Here is a 16,942-nt window from a genome sequence, read left to right on the forward strand (position 1 = left end):
TTGTTGTTGTCTTCATTTTACAGTTGAGGAAACTGAGGCAGACAGAAGTTAAGTGACTTGTTCAGGGTCACACAGCTAATAAGTGACTGAGGTCACATTTGAACTCAGTTTCTTCCTGACTCCAGGCTTACTACTCTAACCCTGGTGCCAGCTAGATGCCTCTGCAAAATGAGAGGGAGAGACTGGGTGATCTGTAAGATCGCTAGCTCCAGATCTATGATCCTCATTTTTAACTACACACTTTTAAACATTACAGAGGATATTAAAAGGAGGAAAACAAAATAGAATGCTTAGAATAAACAACTACTAGTTCCTAATATGTATGTGTTTCCTGAGACTCTCTTACAGGTGAAAGTGTGTTAACCTCCCCGGGGCAGGCCCTTTCTCATAAATCACATCCTGGCTGCTGCTCCCTGCTCCTGGGGGTTAGGGTTTTGGGGGGAGAGCAGGAATAGAAGGGGGAGGGTTGTATTTCTTTCTTTCCCACCATTTCTCATTGATCTGTATTATAACCACCTAATACCTTATTTCTCAGACCAAGCTAGAGAGAGTTTCTAGAGTCACTCAATCTTTTGATGTCATTTTCTCAGTTCAAAATTAAGGGGAAAAAAAAAATAAAACTCCCTCCTAGGTCCTTCCCTTCTCTCGTGGTTACCACTGACCCCACAGGGCCCTTCTTCTTTACCTTCTCTTCTTTTCAACTACTAGCCTCCCCATCACTATACATAATTTTAGAGAAGACACCCTTTATTTTTCCCAGTTACTCAAATGGGAAAAGAAGAGTAAGAAGGCAAATATACCATTACTTGCTAAATAAGAAACTTTAGGATCAACTGTTGGTCTCAGTAAAGCCTTATAAAAGAAAGAAAAGAGAAAAGGCCCACAGCTATTGCTGACTCCACCCTGGATTCCCATTCCCTACCTGCCCCAGCTCCTCACTGATCTTGACTGGAGTAGAGAAAATTCCATTTTCCTCAGTTAATCAATACAAGGTTAAGATTTTTTCAAAAGGAATTTTTACTAAGGAATTAAACTAAAAGAAAACCAATAACACACTAAATCCTAGAAAGAAGCAAATTTCCAAGTTACAGATTTCTGATCCCAACTTTAATGTCTAATCAAAAATTGGCCTGGCTAACATAGCTTCAGAAGAATGTGTTTCTTTTTCTTAGACTTGAACCCATCTGAGGACTCTTTCCCAAGGTCCTCTTTTTCAGACTTTCCTCTTCTCATTCTGTCTTGTGGCTCTAGCTTTTCCTTCAGGGGATGGAGTAGAGTAAAATCTCTGGTTGAGTTCCCCTAGCCAGGTAGTATAATAAACTGGCACTTGGTTAATTAGCCACCCCTAGGTAGAAAAGGACATCATTTTCTATATTGTACTAGCATATCAGAACAGAACCCTCAGATATTCAAGTATCCCCTTCTCAGGGGGCCATTCACCTTTCCTGAGGGGCAAAAACTAATTTCCTCACAGTACTTCTTTCCCAAACTCATATAAACATATACATTCCTTCCATCTGCTCCTTTTGTATAATTTAGATTCTCTTATTCCCAAGGACTGCTTTCTTAAGCTGAAGTTTTTCTCTAGATTTTTAATAGAATCTAAGAATCACTATGGTATAGTGGAATAGGGTCGTGTTTAGATTCAGAGGACATGAGGTCTAGTCTTGGTTTTACCACTTATTAACTACATAACCCAGATAAAACACTTGAATTTTCTAGGCCTCAGTTTTCTCATCTATAAAATAGGGATAATAATACTGGCATTAATTACCTCATAAGGTTCTTATAGATATCAAATGAGATAAGATACGTAAACATTTGGCAAATCTCAAAGTGTTGTACAAATATCAACTCTTTAGTATTGTAATATGTCAGTTGAAAGGGCTTAGGCTATGGGCCTGATAAACTATAATATATGTATGTGTGTACGTGTATATCTTTAATGAGATATTTAATAAGATATTTAAACTGTGATAACAGATTTATATATCTTTTAGTACCTATTGCAAAGGGTTATGGTGAAGATCAAATGAAATAATATTTGTAAAGCACTTCGCATAGTGATGGCACATAGTAGATGCTTAATATACGTGTATTCTTTCCTCTCTTTAGTGGCTATGTCACTAGGACTTCAGCAAGGGGTATTCCTCAACAGGAGAGGTTTTCAGGACGACATTTCCTAGGGCTTTGGACAAGTCTAGAGTATAGTGATGTTACTCTGCAAGGACTGTGATTGGTGGGGAGTGTGCTGCCAGGCAGGATATTTAAACAGAGGATGGCATGAATACAGAATAAGAATCGAGTGAACATGGGAGTAGATGGAACTATGAATCACTCTATGTAGCTGGAATTAGGGTGGAGAGACCATATGGAACTCTATGGCTAGGATATCCCTCAACACCAGAGTCACAGCTGGACCCAAACCTCTAGAGCCAAGGTGAAAGCATTTGGCTCTTCTCCAGTGTGCTGCAGGAGACTTTCCAGAAAGAAATGCCCAGAGGCAGATGACAGTGGATTGTAAATATTTATCACTGTGGCAATGACTTTTGAAGTGACTGCATCCTTTTCCTGCCATAGTGAGGAACCAGGGGGATTTAAAAAAAAGAATTAGTATTTAATTCCCCCGGAAGCAATCCTTGTTGTATGGGTTCAGAGAATGTTTTGCTACTGATCCCCTTCTTTGTTATTTATGTTGCTTCCTATCTAAATGATTTTGTCTTTGGATCTATTCATCTCCTGTATGGTCAAGCACAGGAGAAAAATTTTTGCTTTGGCTGGGGCCTTGAGCTATGAGTCAGATGACTGATTACCTAACACAGCCACACTGGGAGGAGTGAGGAATATTATGTCATCATCATCATACTTATAATACCTATCATTTATATAGCACTCACGATAGACCAGGCACTATGCTAAGCATTTTACAACTATTACCTCATTTGAGCCTCACAAGAGCCCTGGGAGATAGATGCTGTTATTATCCCCATTTTAGAGATGAAGAAACTGAGGCAAACAGTGGTTAAGTGACTTGTCCAGGCCACACAGCTAGTAAACATCTGAGGCAGGAGTTGAATTCAGGTCTTCTTGACTCTATACCCAGTGTGTAATCCTCTGTGCCACCTAGCTTTCCCAAATGTCTGTTATTTGAGGACTCTCCTAAGTTCAAAGAGGCTCATCACTGAAGTGACCTCAGCAATTCCTGAAGTCCAGCAATTCTTGAGGACTAAATCATACTAAATCATAGATCTCTGAAGTGTTGGAATATCACTACTGTAATTAATATTAAGAGGTTGACAAATATTCTCAATTGTTTATCCAGTCCATTTCCCTGGCTTTCAAGAATGAACCTCCAAACCATATTAGTCAGATTAAACCTACCTTTTAAAACAAAGTAAAACCTCCCAGGGAAGAAAAATGTATCCTTCTCCTTGCTAGTCAACTCATCTCAGTGACTGAGAATTCTGTTTGACAGGACATTCCTTTTATTTTGCTTTTTTGGTGAGGCAATTGGGGTTCAGTGACTTGCCCAGAGTCAGTCTCACAGCTAGTGAGTGTTATATGTCTGAGGCCGGATTTGAATTCAGGTCCTTCTGACTCCAGGGCCAGCGCTCTATCCACTGCACCACCTAGCTGCCCCTGTCAGGACATTCTTAACCAAGTCATGCCTTAGAAGGAGGAGCATCTCAAGAACCTCCAAACATCAACATCATTTATTGCAATAAAAACTCGCCTAGAACTCTACCCCATCTCTGATGCTGCATGAATCTTTTATCTCATCATTCTAAAACGTGTGATGATCTTGTGTGTGTGTGTGTGTGTGTGTGTGTGTGTGTGTGTGTGTGTGTGTGTGTGTGTATGTATGGGGTAGCAAAGAACTAGAAACAAAGAGGGTACCCACCAAATGGGGAATGGCTGAACAAATGGTGGCATATGAATGTAATGGAACATTGCGCACCCTAAGAAATGCTGAATAGGAGGAATACAGAAAAGCATGGAAAAACTCAAATGAACACATGCAAAGTGAAATAAACAGATCCAGAAAAATGATATATGTATAATGACTACCATAATTTAACTGAAAAGGCAACAAGATGAAGCTAAGCATGACATAATTATGACTAATCTTGGCTCTGGAGAAGAAATAGAGAAATGTAACTCCTCTTTCATTAGAGAGGTAGGAGACGTGGGTGTGGAATGTTGCCTATATGATCAGTTATGTTGGTTGGTTTTGCTTAATGACTTTTCTTTGTTATTAGGGAAAGATGGGAAAAAAAGTAAAGGAAGGCTGGGAGAAGCAGGGAATCAAAAATGTGTATGAACTTGTGCAGAGTAAACAGAACCAGGAAAACAATGTACACAATGACTACCATAATTTAACTGAGAAAGCAATAAGATGAACCTAAGTGTGATATAACTATGACTAATCTTGAGCCTGGAAGAAGAAATATAACTCATTGGAGAAATGGGGGACTATGGTGTGGAATGTTGCATACATGATCAGTTATGTTGGTTGGTTTTGCTTAATTAATTTTCTTTGTTATAAGGGAAAGATGGGGGAAAAAATAAGGGAAACCTGGGGTGGGGAGGGGCAGGAAACAAAAAAAAACAACCAGTGCATTACCACAAAAGGCAGCAATAGAACTTTAAATAAGCAAATGAATGAATGAATGAATAAATAAACGAATAAGCATAAAAAAATGACTGGTGCTTGCTTTGTTAGATTTCTTTCTTTGCTTTATGGACACTTCTGTACATCTTAGATTTTCCCTTTCCTGCTCCTCTAGAGTACACAGTATAGAAAGGAAGAAATGCAAACCTCTCCCCAAAGCTTCATAAATTATACAACATGGTCAGCCTTTAGAAAATACAACCAGAGAAAAGTCCTAGCAGGGAAGCAGTCAAAGGATAAACCTCTCCTCATGGCTCTCTTTGTCTTCATCATTTTTCATTTTCTCTCTCTCTCTGTCTCTGTTTTTCTCTATCACTCTCATTCTCTCTGTCTCTGTCTTTCTGTGTCTCTGTGTCTCTGTCTCTCTCTTGAAGGAACGAACGCTATAGAGGCCCATGTCTGCTAAGGATGGCTAAGTGATTCTTTTTGTTGAAGTACTGGACTGACTGAAGTATGATGGAAGAAATCCCGCACAATCCACTGTGAATCAACCAGTACTTTCAAAAATGCCTAAAGCTTGATGAAGATTAATGATCCACAGCATTCTGTGAACTTGAAGACAACACCTAAGCTAAATACACTAATAGTTTCCACAGATTTATGATTACCCTGCAGTTGTGTGACGTGTGATATTTTTGAAGTAAATTTTATGTAAAGTCAGTCACAAAGCTGGTGAGGTTGTTCCATAATAGGCTACTGGAAACAGTCAGACTTCCTTGGGGCACTGGGATGCACCTTTAATTGGGTTCCAGGTTTAGTCAATTGTCTCCTGAATTGAAGAATGAACTCTCTGGAGTACACTTCAGGCTTGACTTTGAATTTCTTCACTTAAGGGAGTTGGTTAAAGCCTTAACATCATTTCCATGATTTATATTGACCCAATTTCTTAGATAAATCAGTGTGCAGAAATCTGATTTAAATGAAAATGTTATTGGTAAGACAGTTTGCATTTCTTTCTCTCCTTTCATATTACAATTGCTATTTCCACTACCTGAGCTTTAAACTTAAGAAGTTTAAATAGTAGCACAGGCCAATATTCAGAGCTGAATTTAATATAATACCTATGGAGTGCTCATCTAATCAGAACAAATCCAAAAATGTCAAAATTACTCACCCAACATAAGTATTCCTGTCAGTCCTCATGGATTTGCTGGAGTCAGCTAAAATAGATGTCATGCTTTTCTACAATGAGACACAATCAGTCGTGAGTTTGAAATCTAAAGAAGGAAAAACAAATTCCAGTGTCCGCTCTTAATTTGTGGATCTAAACAGAATTTTTCAAGCGTGTTTGCTGTGGTTAAAGTGATGCTCCTTGCCTGGTGTTTTTCATTAGAGATTGGCAATGGAACTTTTCCATTTTCGTCACCCCAATAAATTCAAATATTCCCCCTTCTCTGGTAACCTTTTATTATATACTATAGTTCAGACATCATCGAAGCACTTTACCCAGCAGATTGGCTCTCTCGGAAGGTGTGGCATCCTATCCCCACTGTCAGGTTGGAAGCCTGCTCACTGTTTGTCCCTGTTCTCACATCTGGCACTCATCCCAGAATGAGTTTGATGGGGCACATGGACTTATTTGCTTTGAGATTAGGTACATGAATGCAAGTCTTCTGTTGGTTTCCATAACAACCCCATTGGGTTTTCCTGCAAAAGTATCCAGTACACGTGAGAACTTTCAGTCCCCAAACAATCACTTCCCCTCTCCAAACCACTTCCCCACCCCCATCACTCAACTTCTATTTTCATTCTTTTTAATCACAAATCAGGATAACATCCAAAGTTAATACTTAAGCACAACGTCTCTTCGACTTTGCTAGCACAGCTTCTCATACAGAAGGCCAATATTTAAATAGTATTCATTTCTTGAGGCCTCACCATCTATCTGGACTGTCAGGCTGAGTCTGTTATCACAACGAATTAGCTGTTTAGGGGCCAATCCAGGTAGAATTGTTGAAATGAAAATGCCAATTTGACATTTTTAGAAAACACAGTGTCCCTGTAAAGGGTTCTATGGATATATCCTCCCCCCATATTCTCCCTAGACATGTGTGTATAAGATATATATTTATATTTACTGCCACTTCAACCTTCTTGGGCCCTCAGTTTGCTCATCTGTAAAACATGGGGGTTGAATTAGAAGATCTCAAAGTGCCCTCTTATTTCTAATATTCTGTGGTCTTACTGATTCTCACTATTCTTTTCAGGAAGAATTCAGAATTATTCAGTAGGACCCAAACTTATTTCCTTTTTAAATTCCCTTCTATGGAAGCCAATTGCAGTTCTATGCTGATGGAGGCCTTATGAACATTACTCTCATGGCTCCTATATAAGTCAAAGCATAAAATATTCATAGATGCAAAACTACTCTGATCATTTAGAATTTAGTAATATACATTGATTTTTTTCAGGAATGTGTGGAAGTAGGTATGATATTTTTTTCTAATACCATAGTATGTGTTGACATCTATATCCATTCTCCATAGTGCTGCTATGGCTGACAGTTCTTTATTTTTTTCCTCCTGTACCCCTACATTGACATTCCTCTCTATAAAACCCAGCCTAATATTAATTCATTTCTCTCTTGGGGAGGCATCAGCAGAGTTTGAAGGTTGAGAGGAGAGAGTGAATGGAAAGGGCCCAGGCAGTTATATTAGCAGCATGGTGGGGGTGTCAAACTCAAATACAAATGGGGGTCACTAAACCATAAGGATATCTGTAGGCTGCATATTGACTTGTAAAACCATGTATTAACATTATCTATGTTTTATTGCATTTTTTATTTATTTTGTTAAATATTTCCCAGTTACATTTTAATCTGGTTCTGGCCAGTCTAGGGCATGTTGTGGGCCATAAGTGGTCTTCAGGTTACATGTCTGACACCTCTGATATAGTGGCCTGGAAGTCTGAAAACTAGAGTTTAAAGCAATCAGTCAATAAAATGTGTCAAGTACCTGCTATGTTCAAGGCACTGTGCTAAGTAAGCTCTTACTAACTATGTAGTCTTGAATGAATCAGTTAACTTCTATGGGCTTTACTTTCCTCATCTGTAAGATCAGAGAGGGTGGTAAATTGAACTAGATGATGTCAGGTCCTTCTCATCTCTAATCCTTAGGTCTCACAGGCTTTCTTATACATCTTACATCTGAAGTCTCTTTTTAAGTGTTCTCTTACCCCCCCCCCCATTTAGAACATGAAATCCTTAAGATCAGGGACTGTTGTTTTCTTTTTCTGTTTGTATCTCTAGCACTTTGCATAGTGCTTGGAAAGCTTTTCATTCATTCATTCATTTATGAACTTCCAATAACCACAAGTTTCAATGCAGTTGCCTATCTACATTGGAACTTTATAGTTTCTTCATTGGAGTTTTTGCTACTGGTGAAATCACAGATTTGGACCAAAGGAATTGATCTAGCCCATGACTAAAATGACTGAACACCAGCAACTACAACAACAATTTTTTGCCATTTCCACCTCCAGATCACTGGAGTTCTGCAATTTTGTTTGGAGAAGATACATGGAGGTTTCTAATAAGAATCTCAGAATCTCAGAATTTCACACAGGGTCACCTAGTCAGTCAGTCAATCATCAGGCATTTGTGAAGTGCTAAGTACTGGGAATACCAAAAAAAGCAAAACCAAATAGTTCAGCCCTCATCTGAAAAAGAACTTCCTCTCCATTCCATTCCATTTGATTGTAAACTCCTTAAGGGCAGCAACTGTCTTTTGCCTCTTTATATCCCCAGAGCTTAGCACAATGCCTGACATATAGGAAGTGTCTAACATATGTTGATTGATTATACAATATCTCCAAAACATGGTCATCCAGCTTTTGCTTGAAGACCTCCATTAAGGGGGAGCCCACCCCTTTCCAAGACACCCCATTCCACTTTGTAGCTAAATACTAAGAAGTTTTTCACACTCCTAGCTTGAGAAAGCATGCCATTTATGCATTGGTGACTGGAAAGCAGTGGGAGAGCTGGGTACAAACAGTCTGTCCTCTAGCTTATACCAGTTTGTTGGTTATGGCAACAATAAAGCCTCAGCCACTTTGGCCTTCCCAGTGTTCTTTCCCAGCAATCCACAACAATGCTGAGCATTCAGCTTCTCAAGTTTTCTTGGCCACCTCTCTTTGTCTCTTACTTGTAGTAACTTTTAATTTATAGTTAGTCATTCAGGGGTACAGGGACTTTCTATCTGGCATTTACTTCTGGTTCTGACAGGTGAAAGTGTTAGCTAATTAGATAAATGTCATGTAATTAATTAATCCAGTTAATTAATTCGGCTTATTAAAATGCCTGTTTTTAGTGCAGATTTTGGATTTTGCTAACCAACACTTTTGATCTACAACAGTACCATGGAAATCCCGCTGAGATTTATATGCCCTATGAAGCACCTCCCCTAGATATTAAGGAAAGTCCTCATCACCCCACTGAATTGTAGAATCTGCTTATAGATTCTATGAAAATAGAGAGTTAATTAGGGCCTTCTGGGCAAACAGTTTATGCTCCGTGGTTTTCCAATTTCCCTAAGCCTTGACTCTGCTCTATTTTTTTTTAAGTAGGGGGAGAGAAAGGGGGAATTATTCTGCTTTTTTTAGGGTTCTACCATACTTGATCAGTCACTGCTTTTCATGAGGAAAGAAGAAAACAGAAATACATTCAATCATATACTTTGGGAAGTAAAAGATCTTAGCTCCCCTCCAATCACTGAGCAATTTTCTTACTTGCAGGCTGAGCAGAATGCTGTGACTCAGCATGGGCAAAGGATTGGTTTTCTGAATCAGGGAATCCAAATCCCAGCTTCCTCACTGTTTAGCCTTGGGCAAGATACTTAACCTTAGTTCTTATTTGGTGGTGAAGACATTATAATATGACCTCTCCTATGGGGGTTTTATATCCAGCTTAATTTTGCCTTTTAGCCATGCATGTTTGAGAGAAGGAATCAGATCCTATGCCTGCTGCTTATGCCTTTGGGCCCCTCTCCACCTTCCAAATACTCTGCTTCCCTGCCTGCCCATAAAGGGAAAGTGCTGGATGTCTAGTTCAGATGACCAGGGTTTGAATTCTTTTTCTACCACTTACGACTTCTGTGACCTTGGGCAAATCTTAATCTCTGTGGGCCTGACTTTTGTCTGTAAAATGGAGGAGTTATATTAAGTGATCTTCACATTCCCTTCCACCTCTAAGACTATCATTCTAAGTATATATGAAATCAAGAAAGTATTGCAGACATATTATATCTCTTTCTTCTATAACCTGGCTTCAACCAAACTTCAGGGCATTTTTTGAGCTGATGCATATGCAGAGAGATGTAACTCATACGTCTTGGAGAGAATATTGAGTACAACCTGCCATGAGGAACTTAGTGAACTAGAGCCAGAGTATCTGGGAGAAAGACGCATGAAGTTCCACAGACTATTCAAGAGAGTGCTACATATGGAGAGAGAACCTGCAGATACGTAGGGGAAACCTGCTAATCCTCAACATGCCCTTTATTTCCAGCTTACCTCCCTAGAGACTGCTAGAATGGACCTCTTTGGGTGAGATTGGGTCTTCTCTCTCTTGGTTTGATCTGAGAGCTCCTCTTCTTTTTGTAAGGCAATTGGGGTTAAGTGACTTGCCCAGAGTCACACAGCTAGTGAGTGTTACGTGTCTGAGGCTGGATTTGAAGTCAGGTCCTCCTGACTCCAGGGCCACTGCTCTATCCACTTCACCACTTAGTTGCCCCTGAGATCTCCTCTTAATCCTTGCTAAAGCACTCATTCACTCTTGCATGTTCTTTGGTATATTCTAATCTGTATACATTGCAGATTTCTGTTTGGTGTTTCGATGAATTTATACGCACTTTTTGTTATTCTTGGTGGTGAAATGAGCATCTGGTGGGAAGGAGCTAATCTGGTAAGTGTAATCTCCTCTTTAAAGATGACCAGGAAAAAACAGCTTTCCTTTGGAACCAGACTCATACCTTTAGACTACCAGTATTTGTGGAGGCAGATAGATATAATTCTAGCCTGACATCTCTTTTAGAGATAGATGAGAGAGGTAGCAAGTGCCTAGCCAAAGCTTTTCTCTTGCTCCCCTCAAGGCAGAAATTTCTGCCTTTCTTGGAGAAGGGTCATCTGAATTCCATGCTACATGCAAGCTGTGTCATTTAGACGACTTGTGTGTGTATACACACACACACACACACACACACACACACACACACACACATTGTTTTTTACCTAATCTTGCTCTTCCAAGTAGCATCATAAGCAAACTGCTTTAAATGTATTTTTGTTTATATTAATCTGGAAGAAGGGTATGGCTAGAAACTTGGGTATCCCAAGAAAAATTTGAACAAACTTCCGCAGATGGCCCTTGTAACAATGCTATCCTATATTCTTTCCCATATCCCAGTGCCTTGTCCCTGGTCCCCTGTTCCAGTTTTCCTCTAATTCCTCTCTGGTACTCTTGGCTTCTTCCTTCTTCCACTCCCATACTCTTCACCCTTGTCATGGGCTGGAGCTAACTCAAACTAGTCCCATATTAGTTTAGGTCCAAAACTGAACAAAATGAGACAATTGCAGTCCATTTAACAGTTAATAAAAGGAGGTTTACTTAGCTATAGCAAGAGAAGGCCATATAGTGCAGCTCACCTGTGTTGGTACTGGTAATCCTGCTAGTCTGCTGTCAGAGGCCTGAAAGAGGAGCTGTAGCCCTCATGTCTTAGGCATTTTGTATCTCAATGACTAGAAAGCTATGAAAATGGCCTTAGTCCCCTCAGTGAATTAAGTTTCAAAGACAGTTTCAATGGAAACACCTTTGTCCCAAGATACTCTAGCCTCTTCTTCAGATTAAATAATACCTTTCATCTTTTTATTTCATTGGATGCCATGGAAAAATGGTCTCTTTGGAGACAGAGGACTTGAATTCAAATTCTCATGTGCTCACTTCCATTTTTAAGGAAAAACAAGAGGGTGAGGAGAACTTACACTGTTGCTGTGCTCCCATAACAGCCCCTCTATGTTTCAGCTTCCTCTTCATAGGAAAATAATCGTAAGCCCAAATTTCTAGCCATATCCTTCTTCCAGATTAATATAAACAGAAAATACATTTAAAGTAGTTTGCTTATGATTCTGCTTGGAAGAGTAATAGAAAATCAGACTTTCAGGACTGGCTCCTTCTCCATCTCCTCTGCCTCCTGGGGCTGGTCATTTGGAGCAGTGAAAGGGAAGGAGTAGAGGCACCTCAGGGTAGGGACTCTTCTTAACTCCTTACAATCTGGCTTCCAATATCATCATTCTACCAAAACTACTCTTTCCAAAGTTACCAATGATTTCTTAATGGTTAAATCCATGGCCTTTTCTCGATTCTTATCTCCTCAACCTTTCTGCAGCCTTTGACGCTGTTGATCACTCTCTTCTCCCTAGGTTTTCAGGACCCCACTCTCTCTTCCTACTTATTAGCAAATAACAGCTCAGGTGGCTAAAGGCATGGCAGCAGCCAAGGTGTTGTGGAACAACAATGAGACATATCAAATGACTGCAAGATACAGTTCTAGGAGCATGAATTATCCCTTAAGTTGAGAGGCAATGAGGTACAGCAGAAAGAGTTACACTTGTAGAACCTAAAATTCAAACCTGAGTCTGAATCCCAGATCTCCTCCTTTTTACCTTTATGAGCTTGTACAAATCACTTTACCTCTAGACCCTACATTTCCTGAGCTATAAAACAAGAGGGGTGGATTAAAAGGACTAAGGTCCTTTCTATTTCTAAATTGATGACCCTATTGATTTTCCCTCTCCCTGACATAAGAATCTGCAGGAGATTGTATTCCTTTGTCTATGCAGGAGTAAGAGGAAAGGAACAAGCATTTATTAAGGGCCTATTACGTGCAAGGTCCTATGCTAAGAGCTTTACAAATATTATCTCATTTGATCCTCACAAAAATCCTAGGAGATAAGGGCTATTATTATCCCTATTTTAAAGATGAGGGGAATTGAGACAGAGAAGTTAAATTAAACTTGCCCTGGGTCATACAGCTAGTAAGTGTCTGAAGACTGGATTTCAACTCAAGAGCTCCTAACTCTTAGGCCATTAGGACCAGTGTTCCAGCCACTGCATCACCTAGTTACTTCTTAGCTGGAGAGGGCACAGAAAATGATTCTCTAGTTGATTTTCCTCCATTATTTCTTTATTTTTTATTTATTAATCTATCTTAATTAAAAGCTTTGCTATTTGAAGGATGGTTTCTGCCTACCATGTTCATAAAGAATGAACCAGATGGGTGTTCAAGATGTGGTTGCATAAATATGATTACACAAAATACATAGCTTTGAAATTGAGAGTAGTTAAGTGTCCAGAGTACTATAGAAACTGTTCTATACCTTCATGGAGTCTAATCCAGTGGTCTTCAAACTTTTTTGCTCAAACACCCCTATCAATAAAACATTTGAGGGGCAGCTAGGTAGCAAAGTGGATAGAACTTCAGCCTTGGAGTCAGGAGGACCTGAGTTCAAATCTGGCCTCAGACACTTTACACTTACTAGCTGTGAGACCCTGGGCAAGTCACTTAACCCCTATTGCCTCACCAAAAAGCAAAAAAATAAAAAAATAAAATATTTGAGCACATAGCCCCCAGTAGGTATATATTTATTTATAAATTATATTCAGATAGATAGATAGATATGTACTACTGTGTGAACTTACTCTAATCCAAAATAAAAATAGGGGTGGAGCAGGATTCTCACTCATTGATCATCTTTCCAAAACTACAGCTCTAAGGTGGTCTACAGGGTACAGGCTGGAGGGTATTTTCCCAATGGGACCTGTGCAGTTGCTGCTGTTGGTGCCTAGGTTAGTTTATAACTACCCACTGCAGAGGCGAGTGGGTCAGAAGCAACAGGAAGGGGAAATTGGGGGAAATGTTGACAGATAATGGGTAAAAAGTAGGTATGGTAGTATTAAAGACAAGCCTTACAAATGGCTATTTCTATGTAATGAGGGTTTGGCTCATGCCTAGATCATCTAAGATGGCATTACCCACCTGTAAGACTCTAGGGGACTAGAGAACTGGCATATGCAGAGCCTTCTGCACTGGCCTACTATGGGGTTGGCAGCACAGACTCTGTGTGTTTAAAACTGCTTGAATGAGTACCTTCAGTGATTTTCCTGCATTCATATCTGAGGATGAAAGAGTCCTGATGTTCAATAAAGCAGTTTTGAAAACACTGACAATTCCAGCTGTGTAGCCCATGGAAAAAAGCTGCTCCCAACCACATGGTACACCAAGCAGAATGTCTGAAGATGTGCCAGCTCTGTAGTCTCTCAGAAGAAGGTCCCGCAGCATCTTCCGTGTAAGCAGCATCATTTTAGAGAATCTAGGCAGGCACAAAACCCCTGTTACAGCAGGATGGGTGGGATTTGAAGCTTATGCCACAATTTCTTTGTAGTCATGCCATGCTGCCTATTTTGGAGATTGTTGGTGTAGCATAGTGATAGCACATAATCAGAAAGTGGAAATAAACAATAATACATGCTAAATACATCAGAGAAGTGCAAGCAATGTGCTATGTGAAGTCCTGAGGATAAGGTCCTTATTGACAGATCAGTAAAGCTTCACGAAGGCATTTTCTTGGACTTCATAGGGTAGATAGAAATTCAACAGGCAAAGAGAAGGAGGGAGGACATTCCAGGAATAGGAAAGAGTGGAAGTGAAGATGATAGAAGGTGAAGTATCTGCATTTACACAGACTACAGCTAACTCTCCTCTTCCTTCTCCCTTTCCTTCTATAACTTTCCATGGAATGGGCAAGGCAAGAAAGAAAACATTTAGCAGAGGCAACTTGATTCGTCTGCTCAGGCTATCTTTGGGTCCTCTTGTACTTGTCATTTGGACCCCACAGACTTATTTTAGGTCCTGAGTGTTTATGCATGTGCTTATTGGGTTAATTGGGTTAAGCCTCACTAAGTATTGTTTAAAACAACAGTGGGAAATTGTTTCACAGTCATCACATGGTAAAGTCTCTTATCTCTGTGTGAGCCTGGAGAGCAACCCCCTGAAGGAAATGTGGGCAGTTTTCCTTTGAAGCTCAAGGAACATCCAAATCTCTCAGAAAACCCAAGTGTTGCTTCTATCACCCAAGAAAACTGAAATGGGGAAACCAAAGCTAATGTATGACTGAGATAGTGAATTTCAATAGATGACAGCTTTAAAGCTGACTGATTCTCATTTGGGTTTCATTGGATGGCAAGGAATATGAAGCTTGTTTTATGGTGGTCTCCTAACACCCTAAAGTATAATCTATTAGGTTAAACATTGAATTCTCACTATACAAGTAAAGAGTCTGGGTGGGCAAATATGGCTCCATTCACACATCTGTTAATCTGTTAGGAATTTCAATACTTTCAAATGCTTGGACACTGTGAAAACCTCACCCAGGCTTTCCACTTTATTTTTGATGTATGTTTTTCAAAGCAAGGAAAAGTAATTATGCAGAGGACAAGGACTGGGAGAGTCATTTAGCTGAAGGAGCCTCATTAATTCAGGAATCTTTATCTTAGCTGTAGAAGGGCTTGCTCCTAAGCAGGAAGAATGTGCTCCAGGACACTTTAAACACACATAAGCTTTTCTTTCAATTTGCCTTGATTTTCATTTCCTTTTGCAAAAGGACTGTCTGGGCCCCACCCCAAGCACAGGTGCAGAAGCTTAGCAAGGCCTAACAGAGGCCCAAGTGGGGCTCCTGCTGAAATGATCAAGCTTGCAGACAACAGGACCCTAGGCATGCAAATTTAGCTGTGCTATCTCCCACATCCTGTTCTGTTTGTTATGGGTTCCTCCCTGTCTGACCACTGGCTCCATTTTCACAGAGAAGTTTTCTGGCTCTCTTGTTGGAGCCTTTGTTTTTCCCTAAACCATTCATCTTAACTCCCCCAGCATCCTCCTCCTCTACTCTGCACATACATACTCATACATTCACCTCAGTGAGAACTATTCCCAGTCCCGATGATGCCACAACAGTGAGGCCAAGACCTCACCCCTTCCACGAGGCACCACCCCTCTTTTATCCCACCCCCAAATTCAATCTGTTGCTAAGTCTAGCCATTCTACCTTAGTAATATCTCTCATGCAAAAAGAACAAAAGTCTTCCTACATAGAAATTTTAATTATCCACGTGTCAGGAGAACTGGGATCATTTTAAAAACATTGGCAATCTGATCTTTGTTGTTTTGACCTCTGAATCTACAATTCCTCCCCCCTCATTCTCTTCTTAACTTTGACCTCACAATTCAACTGAAAATGCCCTTTTTGAAGTAACCAATGATCCCTTAATGTGAAATCTGATGGCCTTTTTTTCAATCTTCATCCCTCTTGATCTCTTTCAAGACTTTGGCAGTGTTGATTACCCTCTTCTTGATACTCCCTTCTCTCTAAGATTTCTCAACATTACCTCTCCTGGTTCTTCTCCTATATGTCCTGCTTCTCCATTTCCTTTGTTGAATCTTTCATCCAACTCATGACCATTAACCATGAGGAGGGGTTGGGAAGGAGGAGACAGGGAAGACTCAGTCCTGGGCACTTTTCTCTTCTTTCTCTATACTCATGTACTTGGTTATCTCATCAGCTTTTTTGATTCAACAATTGTCTCTATGCCGATGATTCTCAAGTGTACTTGTCCAGCCCTAACCTGCTGGCTGACTTGCAGTCTCCCATTTCCAGCTGCCTATTTGACATCTCAAACAGGATATCCTTTAGACATCTTAAACTCAATGTGTCTAAAACTGAACTAATTTTTTTTTTACCAACAAACCCTCCCCTTTCCTTAATTTTCATTTAACAGTCAAGGATACCACTATCTTCCTAGTCACCCATGATTGCAACATAGGTGTCATTCTCTAATTCTTCTTTCTTTTTCTCTGTCTCTTTCTCTCTCCACTCCACATTCAATCTGTTGCCTAGTTCTGTCATCTAGTAACTAGTAACATCTAGTAACATCTCTCATAAAAATCTTCTCTTTTCTGGGTCTGCCACCACCCTAGTCCAGGTCCTCATCATCTCGTAGTTGGACAATTACAATAGGCTGCTTCTTCAAGTCTCTCCCCACTCCAGTTCATCCTCCACTCAGCTATCTGATTGATCTTCCAAAAGCCATGTCCAACCATGTCACCTTTTCATTCATTAAACTCCAGTAGCTCCCTATGACCTACAAGATCAAGTATGAAATCTTCCTTAAAGCTCTTAATAACCTGGCTCTTTCCTGCTTTCCAAATCTCCTTATACCTTGTTC

General features: G+C 40.0%; 1 protein-coding gene across 1 annotated transcript in view; it reads right to left on the minus strand.

Moving 5' to 3' along the window:
* UPP2 (uridine phosphorylase 2) overlaps positions 1-16,322 on the minus strand; it is a 53,385-nt gene extending 37,063 nt beyond the window's left edge. Inside the window, exons 1-2 of the mRNA XM_021004947.2 lie at positions 16,106-16,322; positions 5,787-5,854 (exon numbers count right to left, since the gene is read on the minus strand). Of these exons, the coding sequence (XP_020860606.1) occupies positions 5,787-5,854; positions 16,106-16,186 (149 nt within the window). The 5' untranslated portion in view covers positions 16,187-16,322. The remainder of the gene's footprint in view (positions 1-5,786; positions 5,855-16,105) is intronic.
* Between the last annotated feature and the right edge of the window lie 620 nt (positions 16,323-16,942).

The sequence above is a fragment of the Phascolarctos cinereus genome, unplaced genomic scaffold (assembly GCF_003287225.1).
Source record: "Phascolarctos cinereus isolate Bilbo 61053 unplaced genomic scaffold, phaCin_HiC Scaffold_726;HRSCAF=1367, whole genome shotgun sequence".
NCBI classification, from domain to species: Eukaryota; Metazoa; Chordata; class Mammalia; order Diprotodontia; family Phascolarctidae; genus Phascolarctos; species Phascolarctos cinereus.